Here is a 16,734-nt window from a genome sequence, read left to right as displayed (position 1 = left end):
TACCAAAGTTACATGCAATTGATATGCTAGGAACTAAAGTAGGGAGAAAGAGTTGTTACAACAGTAAAAATTTTAGAAACAAGCTGATTTGAAAAAAAAATGTCAGAGAGAATAAAATATGGCATTTTTAGTAACAAAAGACAATAATCCTTACCAAGAGAAAGTGGAAAGATGAACTGTATAGATAAGCCTAGAAAATACTGTTTTTCTTTGTTAATAAAGATTAATATAATCAATTAACACAGATTAATAAATCAATGTTTTACAATCATCATTAAACTGTTTTTAAGTAGGCATCTGTTCAAGCTGATAATCCAGATTAAAAATTATATATATGCAAGTGTTTGTTTATGTGGGCATATGTGTATACATATTTAAAGCATCTATATTATTACCTTCGAAAAATACTAATTAAGAAACAGACTTCATAAGGAAATTTGTAAAGAGGTCAGATACTTGGATACAACTATCTACAATCAGATAATCATCTGCAGACTGCTGAAAAGGTACAATTTCAACTCCAAAATAACTTCTCCTCTAAAGTAACATACTATCAGGCTAATAACATGTGTCACTGACCCCCTGCACTAAAAACGCCTTAGGCATCCTGTGGCTAAGGCTTCTTCCACCATCTCCTGCTGATCTTGTAGCTGGTTGACAGTGTTCTGTCACAGTGGCAGCATTACTTGCTCAGGAACTCATTTCCTGCTCCAGTCCCATCTGGGTCATTTCTTATAACATGTGACGATTACTTCTTAGCACATTAAGGGATACCCACCCTCCAGTGCATAGTAGATGTAGCACTTCAGAAATAATATTCTTTAATGAAAATGTCAATAACTTTTTAAAATAAAAAAAAAGCCTTGGCACTAACCCTTTTGGCTGTCTCTGCTGTCCTGAAAGTTATAAAAATGCACAGCTTCTCCCTCCTCTCTCCTCTGCTTATATTTCAAGTCACTAGTAGAGACGGAAAACTTAAACTGCAGTAGGGTCTATCTCACTTTCTATTTTAACAACCAGAAAGAAGTAAATAACTTGTTTCTATTCTCCCCACTAAATAGTTACTCCCCTCCTTGATATTTCCTCAATTCCACAGAAGCCAACGGGGGCCTTCTACTTATTTCCTCAAGGCTGCCCTTTGGCTTTCACTAGGCTCAGTATTTTTGTACCATACCAAATCCTTTTTTTCTGGTTTTCTTCTTTCTTTTTTTTTTTTAAGATTTTATTTATTTATTTGACAGAGACAGAGCACAAGCAGGCAGAGCCGCAGGCAGAGGGAGAGGGAGACAAGCAGACTCCCTACTGAGCAGGGAGCCCAATGTGGGCCTTGATCCCAGCACCGGGATCATGACCTAAGCTGAAGGCAGACGCTTAACCGACTAGAGCCACCCAGGCGCTCCTTTTTCTGGTTTTCTAATTACAAAAAGGAAGGTACATGCTCATTGCAGAGAAGTATAAGGAAAATTATAATCATCCATCATCTCTCTATTGACAAATAGCTGCTATCGTTAATGTTTTCGTATTTTTCTGCTAGTCTTTTCTGGCACATATTTTAATGTAGTTGAGGTCAGGGAAAAGGAAGCACTAACTGGTTAACTCTCTTGCTTGTTACAAGGTCTGGTGGTTGAGGAAGCTGGAATAACCAGCTCCAAGAGGCGGTAGATGGTGGGAAGAGGCCTAAACCCCCTGATCTGAGTTGAAGTAAACAGATTTGGGTACTAGTCTTGGCTTTACCACCTAACTGGACACTAAACTTTGGGTAAGTCATATAACCTTCTCTCAGCCTTACCTGTAAAATGGAGTTAAGATATTCCATTTTAAGTAGTTAAAACCTTTAACTACTTATTCCATAGCAGGTTGGGAGATTTAAGGAGAATATAATACTTGTGAAAATGCACTAAAAATAGCTAAATGTTATTTAAAAAAAAATCAGTTCATATGTCTGTACAATTTCTGCCCCCAAAAACAAAGATAAGTGCTGGCAGTTGCATCTTTTCATCACTGGAGCCAAAAGAAGCATGGCAAGATTACCCACTTCTTCACAAATCTGAGCCACAGACAAAATTACAAGCACACTAAAATTAAATGGGAAAAGTACCAACAAATGACAAGAGATGAGTTAACATAAGCCTTGCTTAAAGCTATTTTGAGAATGCTTCCTTATAGTCATCTCAGGACAAATCTCTCCATAACAGATTGGGTCTAGACTTCCTCCAGCTCCCTGAAGCCTGGAAGGGTATGGTAATGCCTTCTGGATAAGAGTATATCTATAAGAATGGACAAAAAGATGAAGTGAACTGATACACGTTTCTAGACTTTTCCTTAAAGAGACAGGGCAAGCCACAGAGGTGATGGGGTCAGCACAGTGGAAAGGCCTAAGGGATTAGGATAGGACAGACCCGGTTTCAGTCCTGACTCTGCCACATACTGACTGGGCAAGTCAGTTTTTCAGTCAGATTTTCATCTTCTAAGTTAGGAATAATACTATGTACTTCAAAGGGATACTCTTTTGATTTAAAAGAGAGAAGGTAACAGCTGGCATATAAGAGTGCTTAATAAATATAAATAATAGTAGGCTAGGCCAAAAAAACTCCTCCCAAACAAAAAACTTCAAGACTTCTACGCCTATTCAAATCTGGAGGCCTATCCCCTATAGTAGTGGTTCTCAAATGGGAGACTCTGCCCCCAGGGGGCATTTGACCATGTCTGGAGACATTTTTGGTTATCACCACTGAGAGATGCTGGCATCTAGTGGATAGAGACCCAGGATGCTGCTAAACATCCTACAACATGCACAACGGTCCCCCACAACAATCATCCAGCCCAAAACATTAACAGTGCCAAGACTGAGAAGTCCTGCCCCACAGCAAGCATTCTCTGATACTCAATCTGAGTAAGCTACTTCACCTTTCTCATCCTTAGTTTTCTCACCAGCAGTATGGGAACAAACTGATCTGTGCTCCCTATTACCACCAGGGTACTGGGGGGATCAAATAAAATAACTGATGAAGGGCATTACCATCATACCTTTCACAATGAATGCAGAAGCACACACTTGCTGGGCAAAGACAGAAACACTCATGTAGTGGGGCAGGGGGACTTATAGGGGGTGGAACTCTTTGTTTGAGAATGCCATCATCCAAAGAGGGCCTCTTGCCAATCTTCTGCAAAGCTGGGCTGGAGCAGGGGAGCTCTCACGAATAGTGAGGGGATAGGAACATGTCTCAGGGAGAGAGAGGGAGCGTGGGAAGTGGGCAGGAACAGCACAGGCCTATCAAAGAGGAGCTAACAGATGTTAGGAAGTGAGATATTGATTGCTTGGTGTCTTAGACTGCTTGGGATGCCTGAGAGGCTTAAACAAGAGAAATTTATTTTCTGACAGTTCTGGAGGCTGGAAGTCCAAGATCAAGATTCCAGCAGGGTTTGGTTTCTGGTGAGAGCTCTCTTCCTGGCTTGCAGACGGCTACCACCTTGCTGTGTCCTCACATGGCGGGGGGGGCGGGCGGGAAGGGGCACAGTGTGAGAGAGCGAGATCTCTCTTCCTCTTACAAGGCCACCAATTCTATTGGATTTACACTCCAATTCCACCCTATGACTTAATTTAACCTTAATCACCTCCTAAGGGCCCTATCTCCAATATAGTCACATAGGGGGTGAGGGCTTCAACATGTGAGTTTGGGGAGAGGAGAGGTGCACAAATTCCATCCACAGCACTTGGGCACACTTCAGACGCAGCCAAGGCATCACTGTGGCCTCAGAAAGGAGGACCCAGGAGTTAATTCACTGCTTTTCTATCATCACATTCATTCAATCTTTCCTTTTCCAGCTGTCTTTTCTATGAGATACACGGTCAATTAACTCCTGCAGCTCTTTCATGTAGGCCTACTCAGGCATCCTGTGAATTTCCAGGATCTAGGAAGGATCCTCCTCCTATTTGTGCCCCAGTCCTCAAATATCAGGTCACGGGTTTCCAACAATGACTAACCAGTCACTTGAGGCATGGTTCTCAACTTCGGAATTTTTTAAAAAAGGCTCAACCATACCCCAGACCAATTTAGTCAGAAACTTTTTGGAGAACCAAAAAATCGCTGGTGATTTTTAAATCTCCCCAAGTAATTCCAAAAAGCAGCTAAAGTTGAGGACCACTGATCACAGAAAGGTATGTGTGTGCCTGTCCCCCTCCCCTCACATTCCAATTTAGTTGGTCTACAGTGGGACCCAATATTCTGTATTTTTAAACAATTATCCAGCTGATTCTGATGATCAGCCAGGTTTAGGATGGATTACTACCTTCCTGAAGCTAAACTGCTTACTCCCACCTGTAACTATTCATTTCTGTGGCTATACATAAGCTCTACAGATGCAGATTTTATTTGCTTCCTCCTCGTGGCACATCATTTTGGGGACAGCCCTTCACATGCACCAAAGACAATAAAGAAGGAGAGGGTTTTCTGAAAACATGAGGGAAAGCAGCAGGAAAAACCAAATGGGGGCTTAAAAAAGTGTGTGCAGCTTGACGAGGGAGAAAGCAAAAACTAGTGCAGGATAAAAGGAAAGGGTGGGAATGTAGGTGGAGAGATGAGGTCACAGGAATGAAACCAAGACTGGCAGGATTCAATAGCAAATTAATAAATACACAGTTAAGTCAAAAGCCCCAAAAGTTATAGATGCGCCTTTGGGCAAAAAAAGATACGGGCAACAGTATCTTCTGGTGTAGTACCCCCATCCCAACCTCATCCATCTTTACTCTTACTTTTTATCAATACTTTTCTCAGGGAAGAATGCCACAGGCTCATTCACACCAAGCTATAAGAGTATTTTAATAGGGGCAATGACAATAAACGAAAAGCAAAGGGTAGAAAAGAGGGAATTTCAGGCACATTTACTGAATGGGGAGGGACAGGAGAGAGGTCTTAGCTTTCTGGTAACTCCTACCATCACACCACTCTCTACTCCCTGAATCCTGGTGGCTGTGAACTATGCGGCTCACTGTTCTCTAACACTAACATAAAAATGGGGCGTATTACCGATATCCACACATCCCGATGAAAACCTCAAAGCTGACAGAAAGGTTACATCACAGACTTGACAAACTTTAGGGAAAGTGTTGCAGCCTATATACATCACCAGCCATGGATGTTCATTCTCCTTATAGAAACAGAAAGTCAAGACACTTGGGTTCTAAGTGAAACCTTTCTCTCATCCTAACTCTGTCATATTATTTTTTCCTTTAACGTCTCTATCAGTAAAACAGGAAAAATCTCAAGAATAACCTGACTGGATCTGGCCCATGGAAACAAAAGTAGGAGGAAAGAAAAAAGGAAGGAAAGACATCAAAGTGTTAGGAAACATATTTTTTAAAGTATTTCCTCCATAGAAAAGCTGAGTATGTTTTGAATTAGTTACTATTCAGAAAATAGAGAAAATGAACTAATCACAGAAGAAAAGACATACATAGTTTAGTGAAAACAGTGTAGTCTTTACCTTATCATTTAGAAGTGGTTTGATCTCTGTGAGTTGAACATCCTGAAGTTCATCCATGAGGATAGATGAGAGTAGAGGATTCTCAAGAATAAATCAGTAACTCTGAAAGAGAAGAAAACGAAGTAAAGAAAGAGGCTTAAACTTGAAGCTGAAAACATAATAGTCACACTATGTCCATTCATTCAAATACTAGAGCTTAGTATATGTCATGCACTGCTCAGGATGCTGAAGACGAAGGAAACTAAACAGTCATGGCAGACAGACTTTAAAATGATCTCTGCCTCCTATTCACACCCTTCCATTATCCCCCTCCCCACCACTGAGGGTGGGTGAGACCCCTGGCTTGCTTGTAACCAAAATGGCAACTGATGGTATGTACAGGAGTACCTGTACATGATGATATTATATAATATTTTAACATCTGTCTTGCTGAAAAACACACTTTCCTTTGCTAGATTTGAAGAAGCTGGCATGTTGTGAGAGGGCCACATGGCAAGGAACTGAGGACAGCCTCCAGCCAAAAGAGTTAAGAAACTAAGACCCTCAGTCTAACTTGTAAAAACTGATTGCTGCCAACAACCATATGAGCCTGGAAGTGGATCACTCCCCAATCAAAACGTCAGATGAGAAAACAGCCCTGACCAACACCTTCACTGCAGACTTGCAGAGGACCCGGGTCAACCCATGCCAGATTCCCAACCCCAAGATATTGTCAGATAATAAATGTGTGTTGTGTCTTGTTTTAAGTCAGTAAGTTTGTGGTAGTACTTTCTTTTTTTCTTTGTAGCAACAGATAATTAATACAATAGTCTTTGCCCTTCTGGAGTGTCCAGTTTAGTTACTGAAGATGTATAACTAAGAGAACAACACACTCAATGCTATGCTTCAGGAAACAACAGTTTGGGGGATGGATTAAGAGGGAAACAAAAATTGAAGGCTAATGCTAGGATGAGGCCCTGACTAAGGAATGAGAATTAAGGGGCAGGTGAACCAAGGCTAAACTCATCATTCACTTAGGGAATCAGAACAGTGGATGGAGAGTATGAGAGCCAGCTTCCAAGATGGCCTCCAAACAACCCAATGATCCTTGACTCCTGATATTTGCAGTCACGTAGTCTCCAATCCAAATAAATCAGGGATGGTGTGTAACATAATAAAATATGGCAGAGGCAGCAATATAAGGCTTCTGAGGCTGTGTCATAAATGGCATAGCTTCTGCTTCAAGACATTACAGTCTTCATTCATTAGTTCTGGGGGAAGCCAGCTATGGTATTGTGAGGACATTCACACAATCCTCTGGGGAGGCCCATGCCAAGAGGAACCATCTTGCCAGTACCAACCCGTGAGCCATGTGAGTGAGCTACCTTGCACATGGATCTTCCAGCCCCAGTCAAGACTTCAGATGACTGTAGCTCCAGAGATATCTGACTGCAACCACATTGGAGACCCTAAGCCTGAACCACCCTACCAAGCCACCACCTGAATTCCTGACCCACGGAAAGTATGAATAGTAATAATTATTCTGTTTTGGAGTGATTTCTTATATAGCAAAAAATAACTAACACAGAGACAGAGAAGACAGGAAAACACTTCTAGGAGAAGAAAGTAGTTGGAGAGGAGGAGACAGGGTAATGAGTCATAAATCCTTACTCCATCCCACTGGACAGGGAGTCATGGGGAAAGGCTGCAAATATTGGATATTGCCAGTATTTCCATCCAGACTTTAAAGCCCCAGGCTTCCTCCCCTCTGCCTTGGCCATGAACTCATCAGTCCAGAAAAATGCTAATTCAGTGAGTTGGGGATGTAGTTATTACCACTTACTGAGTACCCAGTGTGCAAAGCATTATGGAGGATAAAAAAAAGATCCCTGCTTTCCAGGAGCTTACTAGAGTAGAGATGACAGCTATCTATAAAACTAACTACAAAATGAGAAGTAAATAGAAGGGGCATAATAGTTCAAAGAAGGAATAATTACTTTTGATTGTGAGAATCACAAAAGCCTTCATAAAATATTAGCCTACTGTATTAATTCATTTTTCTGTTTTTCCCTCCAGACATAGGATTACATGGCTTTGATTTACTTAGCTATGGAGAGGGTATGGAGTCTAGGCTACCTTTTAGCTATTACTGACCAATACATCAAAATAAACTCTGCTTCCAACTGTGACTACTTTAGAACAGACTAACAAAGGCCCTTTTATCATTCCTTCTAAGAACCCAGAGGATGCCAGTCAGGAACACTCCTCAAACTATGGACCCCACAGGCCAATCACAAGCATCCCAAACATCTGTGCCACTTAACAGAGCACAAGCTTGATGATATTTAACCTCCAATAGAACATGGTTCTTTTTCTCAGCTCCCAGGCAACCTATAAACTTAATTGAGCTACTGAATGACCAGAAGCTGAGTTTTTGTTTTGTTTCTATACCACGTACATTTCTTTTTTCTTTTTTCTTTTTTTTTAAGGATTTTATTTATTTGACAGAGACACAGCGGGAGAGGGAACACAAGCAGGGGGAGTGGGAGAGGGAGAAGCAGGCTTCCGGCGGAGCAGGGAGCCCGACGCGGGGCTCGATCCCAGGACCCTAGGATCATGACCTGAGCCGAAGGCAGACACTTAATGACAGAGCCACCCAGGCGCCCCGTACATTTCTTTTTTTAAAAAAAGATTTTATTTATTTACTTGACAGAGAGGGAGAGCACAAGCAGGGGGAGCAGCAGGAGAGGGAGAAACAGGCTCCCTGCTGAGCAAGGAGGCCGCGGGACTCGATCCCAGGACCCTGGGACCATGACCTGAGCTGAAGGCAGACACTTAACCGACTGAGCCACCCAGGCACCCCTACCACGTACATTTCATAAGGGGATGAGGTGACTTGAATCTTTCATCACAAATCTCAGCTGGCATTTGCAATTCTCTTTTACAATACCACTTTGACCCAATTAACCCAAAATATTGGCCTAACTGGGATCTATACTCGTTGTGTGTTTATTTTTATTTTTAAAGATTTATTTATTTATTTTGAGAGAGAGAGAAAGCGCGTGCACAAGCAGTAGGGGCAGGGAGAGGGAAAGGGAATCTCAAACAGACTTCATGCTGAGTTCAGAGCCCCACTCAGGGGCTCCATCTCATGACCCTGAGATTGCAACCTGAGCTGAAACCAAGAGTCTGATGCTTAACCAACTAAGCCACCCGGGCATCCCTCGTTATGTGTTTATTAATCACACTATAAACTGTGGCTACTTTTCATTTGGATGTCACTGCTTATCAGTAATTTAAAATGGCAATTTTAAAGTTCTTTTTCCTATTATAAAGATAGTACATGTTCACTTTAGAAAATGTGAAATCAGGGGCACCTGGGTGGCTCAGTTGGTTGGGGTCTGCCTTCGGCCCAGGTCATGATCCCAGGGTCCTGGGATCGAGCCCCGCATCGGGCTCCCTACTTGGTGGGGAGCCTGCTTTTCCCTCTCCCTCTGCCTGCCGCTCCCCCTGCTTGTGCTCTCTGTTAAACAAGTAAATAAAATCTTTAAAAGAAAAACCAGAAGAGTCTCTTATAAAAAAAAAAGTGAAATCACAGAATAATGAAAAGATATTTTACTCACAGTCCTTCCACCTAAAGACAACCACTGTTAACATTTTAGTCTATTTCCACTTGTTCTTTTTTCCATGTAAAGTGGTGATTTCCTGAAATTATTTTCCAATCTACCCACTTTATTCCCTACTTTAACTCACTCACTTGAAAGCAGGACCCTTCAAGATGTTAATTACTCAAATGTAACTCCGGGTGGAGAGATGTGTCAAGGTTCCTCAGGGCCGGGCGCCTGGGTGGCTCAGTTGGTTAAGCGACTGCCTTCAGCTCAGGTTACGATCCTGGAGTCCCGGGATCGAGTCCCACATTGGGCTCCCTGCTCAGCAGGGATTCTGCTTCTCCCTCTGACCCTCCTCCCTCTCATGCTGTCTCTCATTCTCTCTCTCACGAATAAAATCTTTAAAAAAAAAAAAAGGTTCCTCAGGGCCAGAAGAAAGCCAGAGGTGCCCTCAGTTCCAAAGTGACTGGCATTCACCTAGTGTTCCCATGCATTTTTTAAAGATGAAGAAAAATGCAATGTTTGTGCCAGGAGAAACACTTAAACAAGGGCACAAATTAAATGAGAAGCCTGTCCCTATCAGCTGGGTCCAATGCAGACAATGCAGGACAGTGAACTGTTCCAGTATGACTTGGGAACTGGCAACAAGACAGTAGATGTTTACCTTCCACGTTATAGGGGACCTACTGCATTCCTCCAGAGATTCAACTTTTGCTCTGTTCTCATTGTCCCAATCCCTTGCCAATAAGGAATTTTATAACACCTATAAGAAAACTAAGATCACATGGTGGAAATCTCCATCTCCAGATCTCTCAGCTACACAGACTGGCTCCCTCCTGGGGATCTTTAAGGCCTGCAGTTCCCTCATCTGCAGAAATGATAGGGCTGCCAGATCCCATCCTGGTAATAAGGGCTACTAATATTCCTTTTTTTTTTTTTTTTAAGTAGACTCCATGCCCAGCGTGGAACCCAACGTGGAGTTTAAACTCACAACCCTGAGATCAAGACCTGAGCAGAGGGGCGGCCGGTGGCTCAGTCGTTAAGCGTCTGCCTTCGGCTCAGGTCATGATCCCAGGGTCCTGGGATCGAGCCCTGCATCGGGCTCCCTGCTCCGCAGGAAGCCTGCTTCTCCCTCTCCCACTCCCCCTGCTTGTGTTCCCTCTCTCGCTGTGCCTCTCTCTGTCAAATAAATAAATAAAATCTTTAAAAAATAAGACAAAAAAAAGACCTGAGCTGAGATCAAGAGTTGGACGCCTAACCGACCGAGCCACCCAGGCGCCCCAGGGCTCCAAATATACTTATAAAGCTGGTAGGGATTTTATAAACTGCAGTAGATAACAAAATGTTCATCCTCTTTCCCAGTTGTAGGAGGCAGAGGGAGGGCTAACAAGTTAAAACCATCCATCCTCAAACTGAGGCAGTGAACCTGGTACCAAATGGCTAGAGAGTGAAAGGGAAAAAGTGTAATTCCTATTCTGTGCCAGGAATTATACTCTAATTACACTACATTTAATCCTCCTAACAATCTTCTCAGGCAGATATTTTCATTTCTTAGTTTAGAGATGATAAATTTAGGCTTAGAGAAGTTAAGTAACTCTTCTAGTATCTCCCATCCATGTAAGTAATAGAGCAAGAATGTAAAAACCTTTGCTTTCCCCACTATCATATGTCTACGCCAGGCCCCATGTGCTGGTTGTAGGACCCTGGGCAAATTTCTGCCTCTACACCCACAGGGGCACCTCCTTGAAGTAAAGGTAGTAGAAGCCTAGAGCAATCCTATACCACCATTGACTTGGAAGCCAGACTGAAGGTTTGAGTCACCGTATCAGGACAAGACTCTTCACTATCTCAGTAGTAGCTGAAGACAAGGCGAAGATAGAATGAGGAGGGATAAGAGAAATAAAATTCCAGCTATTACTTGAGCTGAAACAAGAGCTATTTCTTGTTTGTTATTAGAACAGTGTGCCTCAAACCTCAATGTACAGACAACCACCTGGGGACCTTGTTTAGGATCTTAGCCAATCAGTTTGGAATGATGACCATCCAACATGTGACCTAATCAGCTGACGAGGAGAGAACATCTAAGTTGAGGAGGTGAGTAACTGAAAGGCTTGATTATCAGCAAAAATCCTTAATAGAGATGAGGATGGGGGAGAAAAAGACTCTATTTATCTAATTTCATCCTGCCTATTCCCAAAAGGATTTTAGTAAATTAAATGGGATTTTAAAAAGATTCAACAACTGAGACCAACTAGAAGGGAAATATACTAGAGAAAGAGTTTAGTAGTTTGCTACAGAAATCCTAGCTGAAAGGTGACAAGTGTGATAACGCTACTGGAATCACAGAAAGAAAAAGGGACATCTGGGTACAAAGCTGGTAAAAATAGCATACGGTCAGAAAAGAGTCAGATTTTGCCAAGGTTTTCGATTAGAAGGATAAAGAATAATGGTGCAGTGGGGGAGCTGAGAAGCAATAACAGAGAAATTGATGAAAAAAAATCAATGTTGATTCAAAGTTAATATTTGGGCCTCCAAGAGACCTGAGCATAGGCAGGGGTGAATTAATGAGGAAAATCCACAGGCGCTTACCAAACTAGAGATGAGGAGGAGATGCAGGCCCTGGGCTCTTCTGAAAGAAAATTTAGTGATGGGAAAGAAAGCAGAACCAGGGGGCGTCTGGGTGGCTCAGTTGGTTAAGAATCCAACTCTTGGTTTCAGTCCAGATCATGATCTCAGGGTCATGAGATCAAGCCCAGCACTGGGCTCTGTACTCAGTGCAGATTCTGCTTGAGATTCTCTGCCGCTCTCTCTTGCTCCTCTCCTTCCCCCGCACCCAACTCCAGTGTGCAGGCTCTCTTTCTCTCTCTCAAATAAAAAAATCTTAAAAAAGCAAGCAAGCAAGCGGAACCAGTAAGACACAAAGGAAAAAATGCTCAGAGATACAGGAAGAAAAGCAAAAATATGATGTCAAAGAAGTCATGGGGAGAAGGGAGATTTATATGGAAGAGGAGGAAAATTCCAATGTTGGGGGGCGGATCAGGACTGAGAAAGGACCGTTATCTTTTGACAGTGAAAATCTAGGGAAAATGAGGTTCAGTTCTCCATGCTAAAAAGCCCATGACTTTGTATATGACTTTGTAGAAATACAGAAACTGATATTTCTGAACTGAAATGCAAGCAAAAATGTTTCCAGGATGACCAGGAGAGACACCAGTGTTCTCTGATACTCAGAGACAGCACTGAGAGGGTGTTTAAAGATCATCAAGACTATGAACTTAAATTTTGCATCACAACTCTGAAAAAGGAAACAGAGAAAAGTGTAGGGGCTCTGGCTGAAGTGGTGATGAGACTGCTAGGGTTCTGCAGAACACAGTTTAAAGTCCAACAATATAGTGCAAACTTTGTTCACTCAGAAAGAATGGATGCCCATGTTCTTCCAGTTTGGGAAAGAGCCCATAAACACATCAAATGTGGACTCTGGACCTAGGTGGGCCCCTACTTAGTTGAGTGGCACTGGGCAAAGTATTTTCCCTTTCCAGGCTTCAGCTTCCTCATCAGTCAAGGGAAGAGACTGGATAGGATGACCTTTTTGGCTCCTGACAGGACTGACATTCTGCAACCCAGAAGTTCCCTTTATGTAGTACTTTACATTATTCCCCAGAGCGAGTGCTCCATCCCCCAACTCTTCAGTTCTTACTACAATCTTCGGAGATCCACACCCCCATTACCAACTTGATGAGGTTCAACAACTAACTGAAGGTCACTCAGCAAATCAGCAGAAAGGTGCACCTGGCCTGATTGCAGGGGCATGAGGCTCTCAGGCTTTTATCTCACCCTGCACTGTGTCTATTTAGTCAGAGAAAACTCACTAAGATTTCCAGTGCTTAAAAAACATTGCTTTGTTACTTGGAAAACATAATAACGGACTACACATAGTATTGGCTAAACTACATGCTGTCTTGTTTTGTAGCTTGCCCCATGACCACAGTAATTTGTCTGGCCTTCGTCAGGCTTTGCCAGGATGTACTGACACCAGGTCACTAGTTTGTATTCTAAGGGCAAAGTTAATCACTTTGGTTTTGGCAAGACTGCAGACAGGCAACCAAAACAGAATGAAGGCAACAAACAAAGGAGGCTTACTGAGGAGAATGAGCTGGAAGGGGTCAGCTGGTGCTGAAGTAGTTATGGCTAAAAAGCTGCAGGAAGTGAGAAAGTAGACAGTGGTGCTTCTACAGCAAGCTGACTCACATCCTCTCTTTTTACATATAAACCACTGTCTGAATGAGTAATTATTATAGCACCTCACAGTTACAAAGCACCTTTACATCTAACATCTTGTCGGATTATCAGGATGGCACTGTGAAATACAACCCTGGCACACTGGCATCATCTCTAGGACACAGATGAGGACTCGGAGGCTGAAAGAGGGGAAATGGACTGAGCAACACCACACAACTAATACAAGCAACAGCTTGAATCGAATCCCAACTGTCTTCGGACCCCGAATGCTCCCTCTATGCTCTATAGTCCCTGTATCACACTGCCTCCCAGGTTACTACAGATGAAAGACCTGGAGGGTGAAAAGGAGAGAAATTTAGCTGACTGCCTCACTGCATCCACCCCACGATGAAGACCTCTTTTTTTTTTTTTTTTGACAGAGAGAATACAAGCAGGGGGAGCGGCAGGCAGAGAGAGGGAGAAGCATGCTCCCTGCTGAGCAGGGAGCCCGATGTGGGGCTCGATCCCAGGACCCTGGAATCATGACCTGAGCCGAAGGCAGACGCTTAACCATCTGAGCCACCCAGGCATCCCGAATACCTCTTTTTTTTAGTATTTTTTAAAAAATTTTATTTATTTGACAGAAAGAGAGAGAGAGCACGAGCAGGGGGAACAGCAGGCAGAGGGAGAGGGAGAAGCAGGCTCCCTGCTCAGCAGGGAGCCCGATGCGAGGCTCGGGGCTTGATCCCAGGACCCTGGGATCATGACCTGAGGCAAAGGCAGACGCTTAACGACTGAGTCACCCAGGAGCCCCTGAAGACCTCTTTTCATCTCTGGCCCTAAATTACACTGAGAAGTTAGGATCAGGCCAGAGGTGTAGGATTAAACCCTATGAAGTTAACAAGAAAGCACAGGTTTGGGACTGAATTCATCTTCAACCATTAAGTCCACTGAGTAAGGGAGATTAAGTCCATAAACAAATCACTACAGTTCAAAGCAGTATAAACATAAGCCTGTGAACTGCACAAATTCTAAGGCGGTTAGTTTCTCAACCTCAGCACCACTGACATTTGGGCCTGATAACTCTTTGTTGTGGGGGACTGTCCTTGCACGTTGTGGGATATTTAGCAGCATTTCTGGCCTCTACCCGCTAGATGTTAGTAGCACCCTCCTCAAACCACTGTGACAACCAAAAATGTCTCCAGATGTTGCCAAGTGTCCTCTGGGGGGCAAAACTGCCCCAACTTGAGAACCACTGCTCTACAGGTTATGGAGCTTTAGGGCAAAGGTCGGTTAATGCAGGCTGTGGGTGCTGAAAAAAAGTTTCATGGAGGAGGTAATATTTGAACTGGACCTTGAAGGACGGATTAAATTCCTACAGATGAGGATGAGAGAAGGACAAAAAAAAGAAATTCCAGAAAGGGAGGAGAACTTAAAAGCAAGAAAATGAGAAAGCACAGGTCTGCCAGAAAATGTCCCAGTTTGGCAAAAATAGTAGTTTCCTATTAGGAGTAAGAGATAAAGCTAAAAATGCCCATTGGAGGGTGCCTGGGTGGCTCAGTTGAAGGGGTCCTGGGATCAAGTCCCACATTGGGCTCCCCCTGCTCTGCGGGGAGCCTGCTTCTCCCTCTGCCTCTGCCGCTCCCCCTGCTTGTGTGCTCACGCTCTCTCTGTCAAATAAATAAAATCTTAAAAAAAAAATGCCCATTGGAGTCAGGTCATAGATAGCTATCCATCAACTGATAGTTACAAGATATACACACATAATGAGACAGCCAACAATACAAGATATCCACAGATGTTTTAACAGCATACAAGTCAAACCAGTGGTATTTCCATCTGTCCCATGTCCCCAGGAGGAATAATAGTGCTTGAGTATCATGTCTTAACGTTGCATCTAGTGTTCACTGCATTTAGAGCTAAATGAAGTTTGGAACCAGTGCAGAGGAGAAATGAGCAAGGACTGGGGAGATCCCAAAGGAAGTAACAATGACGGGCCTTGAATGGATAGGTTTTGTACAGCTGAATGGGAGGAAAGGACATTCCATGTGAGCGCATCAGGTTGGGAAAGAAAGAAATGTGAACATCCAGGAGACAAGAACCATGTGGCTGGAAAGAAGACAGGGCTGGTCAGAACACATGAATTAGACTTTACTGTGTGGACAGCAAAGGTTTCTGAAGAACAGAATGACACAGTTGTTTAAAATGTGGTCATCTTGTCCAGCTGTTCTCTTAGCTACACATCAGAAAGACTTGAGAAGCTTTGAGGAACATCAATACCCAGGCTCCAACCCTAAAGATACAATTTAATCGGGCAAGGGAAAGCACCAAGTATTGTTTTTAAAGTTCCATGGGGGGAGGAGGGGCGCCTGGGTGGCTCAGTTAAGCATCTGACTCTTAGTTTTGGCTCAAGTCATGATCTTGCATTTGTGGGATTCGGCCCTGTGTCGGGCTCCGCACTGAGCGTGGAGTCTGCTTCAGATTCTCTTTCCCTCTGCTTCTTCCCCTGCTTGCGAACTCTAATAATTAAATAAAAAAAAAAAAAAAAAAAAAAGTCCCATGGGTGATTCTGTATGCAGCCAGGGCTGAGAACCAATGGTCTAGAGTCACGCCTTCATCCTCAGATGAGAAAACAGGCTTAGAAATTTAAGTGATTTGCCTAAATTCACACGACCAACTGGGTGTGGGGCTGGGAGTGGCACCTGGATTCCTATTCCAGGCTCTGAAAGATATCGCAGAGCACTGGGCAAAATTCCATACTCACTCTATAAGAAGCACAATTATCTGATGACTTGGCTCTTAAGTTTTGCCAGGGTTAAAGCCTGAATTAATCTAATCATAAAACTATTGACTTAAGCACCCCCTTTAGTGTCTAGGGTAATGGATGTTAGTTTCATTGCTGTCTCCTGGGGGCCCTTAGGAAAGTGTCTCAGGAGACTCCAGAAAGCCAGAAAAACAAGCCAAGCCACCCAGCAACACGGAAGAAACAATGTTTAAAACACAGTTCACTGACCTTTTTACTACCTAAAGGGAAGTCTCGGTTACTCTCCACCAGAAGAAATACCCTCAGAGGTGATATCACATAAGCAAAGGTTGGGGAGGGGAGGGAAGTGATCAAAGGCAGCTGCTAAAGCATGCTCATAGACCTTCATTCTAACAGAAACACCCCTGCGGGTCCTCAGCCCTGGAAGGGCCATCTGCACACCCTGCATTTTTCTCAAAAGAAAACAGCAGCACCCCCTACAACAGGCCCACCTTCCTGTTGTGTGTCACTCCTTAATTCTGGCATGGCAGCAGATAGTAAACAGGTTTGCAGAGACTGCTAAGCTGGGAATCTGAGCCTGAGCTGTATAATCATCCTATTCATTCCAGGGTACTGGTACAGATAACTACCAGAACACAGCAACACCTATCTAGGGGCCTTCTTTTAATCCCAGACACCCAC

At 43.3% G+C, this 16,734-nt stretch overlaps 1 protein-coding gene across 1 annotated transcript in view; it reads right to left on the bottom strand.

Annotated features, from left to right (window-relative positions):
• Window positions 1–16,734, bottom strand: part of NDRG3 (NDRG family member 3) — a 70,475-nt gene that overhangs the window by 47,622 nt on the left and 6,119 nt on the right. The window contains 1 exon segment of the mRNA XM_081832832.1: window positions 5,485–5,586. Coding sequence (XP_081688958.1) covers window positions 5,485–5,541 — 57 coding nt within the window. The 5' untranslated portion in view covers window positions 5,542–5,586.

This window comes from Leptonychotes weddellii, chromosome 10, assembly GCF_054177405.1.
Source record: "Leptonychotes weddellii isolate Sample4059 chromosome 10, ASM5417740v2, whole genome shotgun sequence".
Taxonomy (NCBI): Eukaryota; Metazoa; Chordata; class Mammalia; order Carnivora; family Phocidae; genus Leptonychotes; species Leptonychotes weddellii.
The sequence above is the reverse complement of the archived record's forward strand: the minus strand, read 5'-3'. Positions and strand labels throughout refer to the sequence as shown.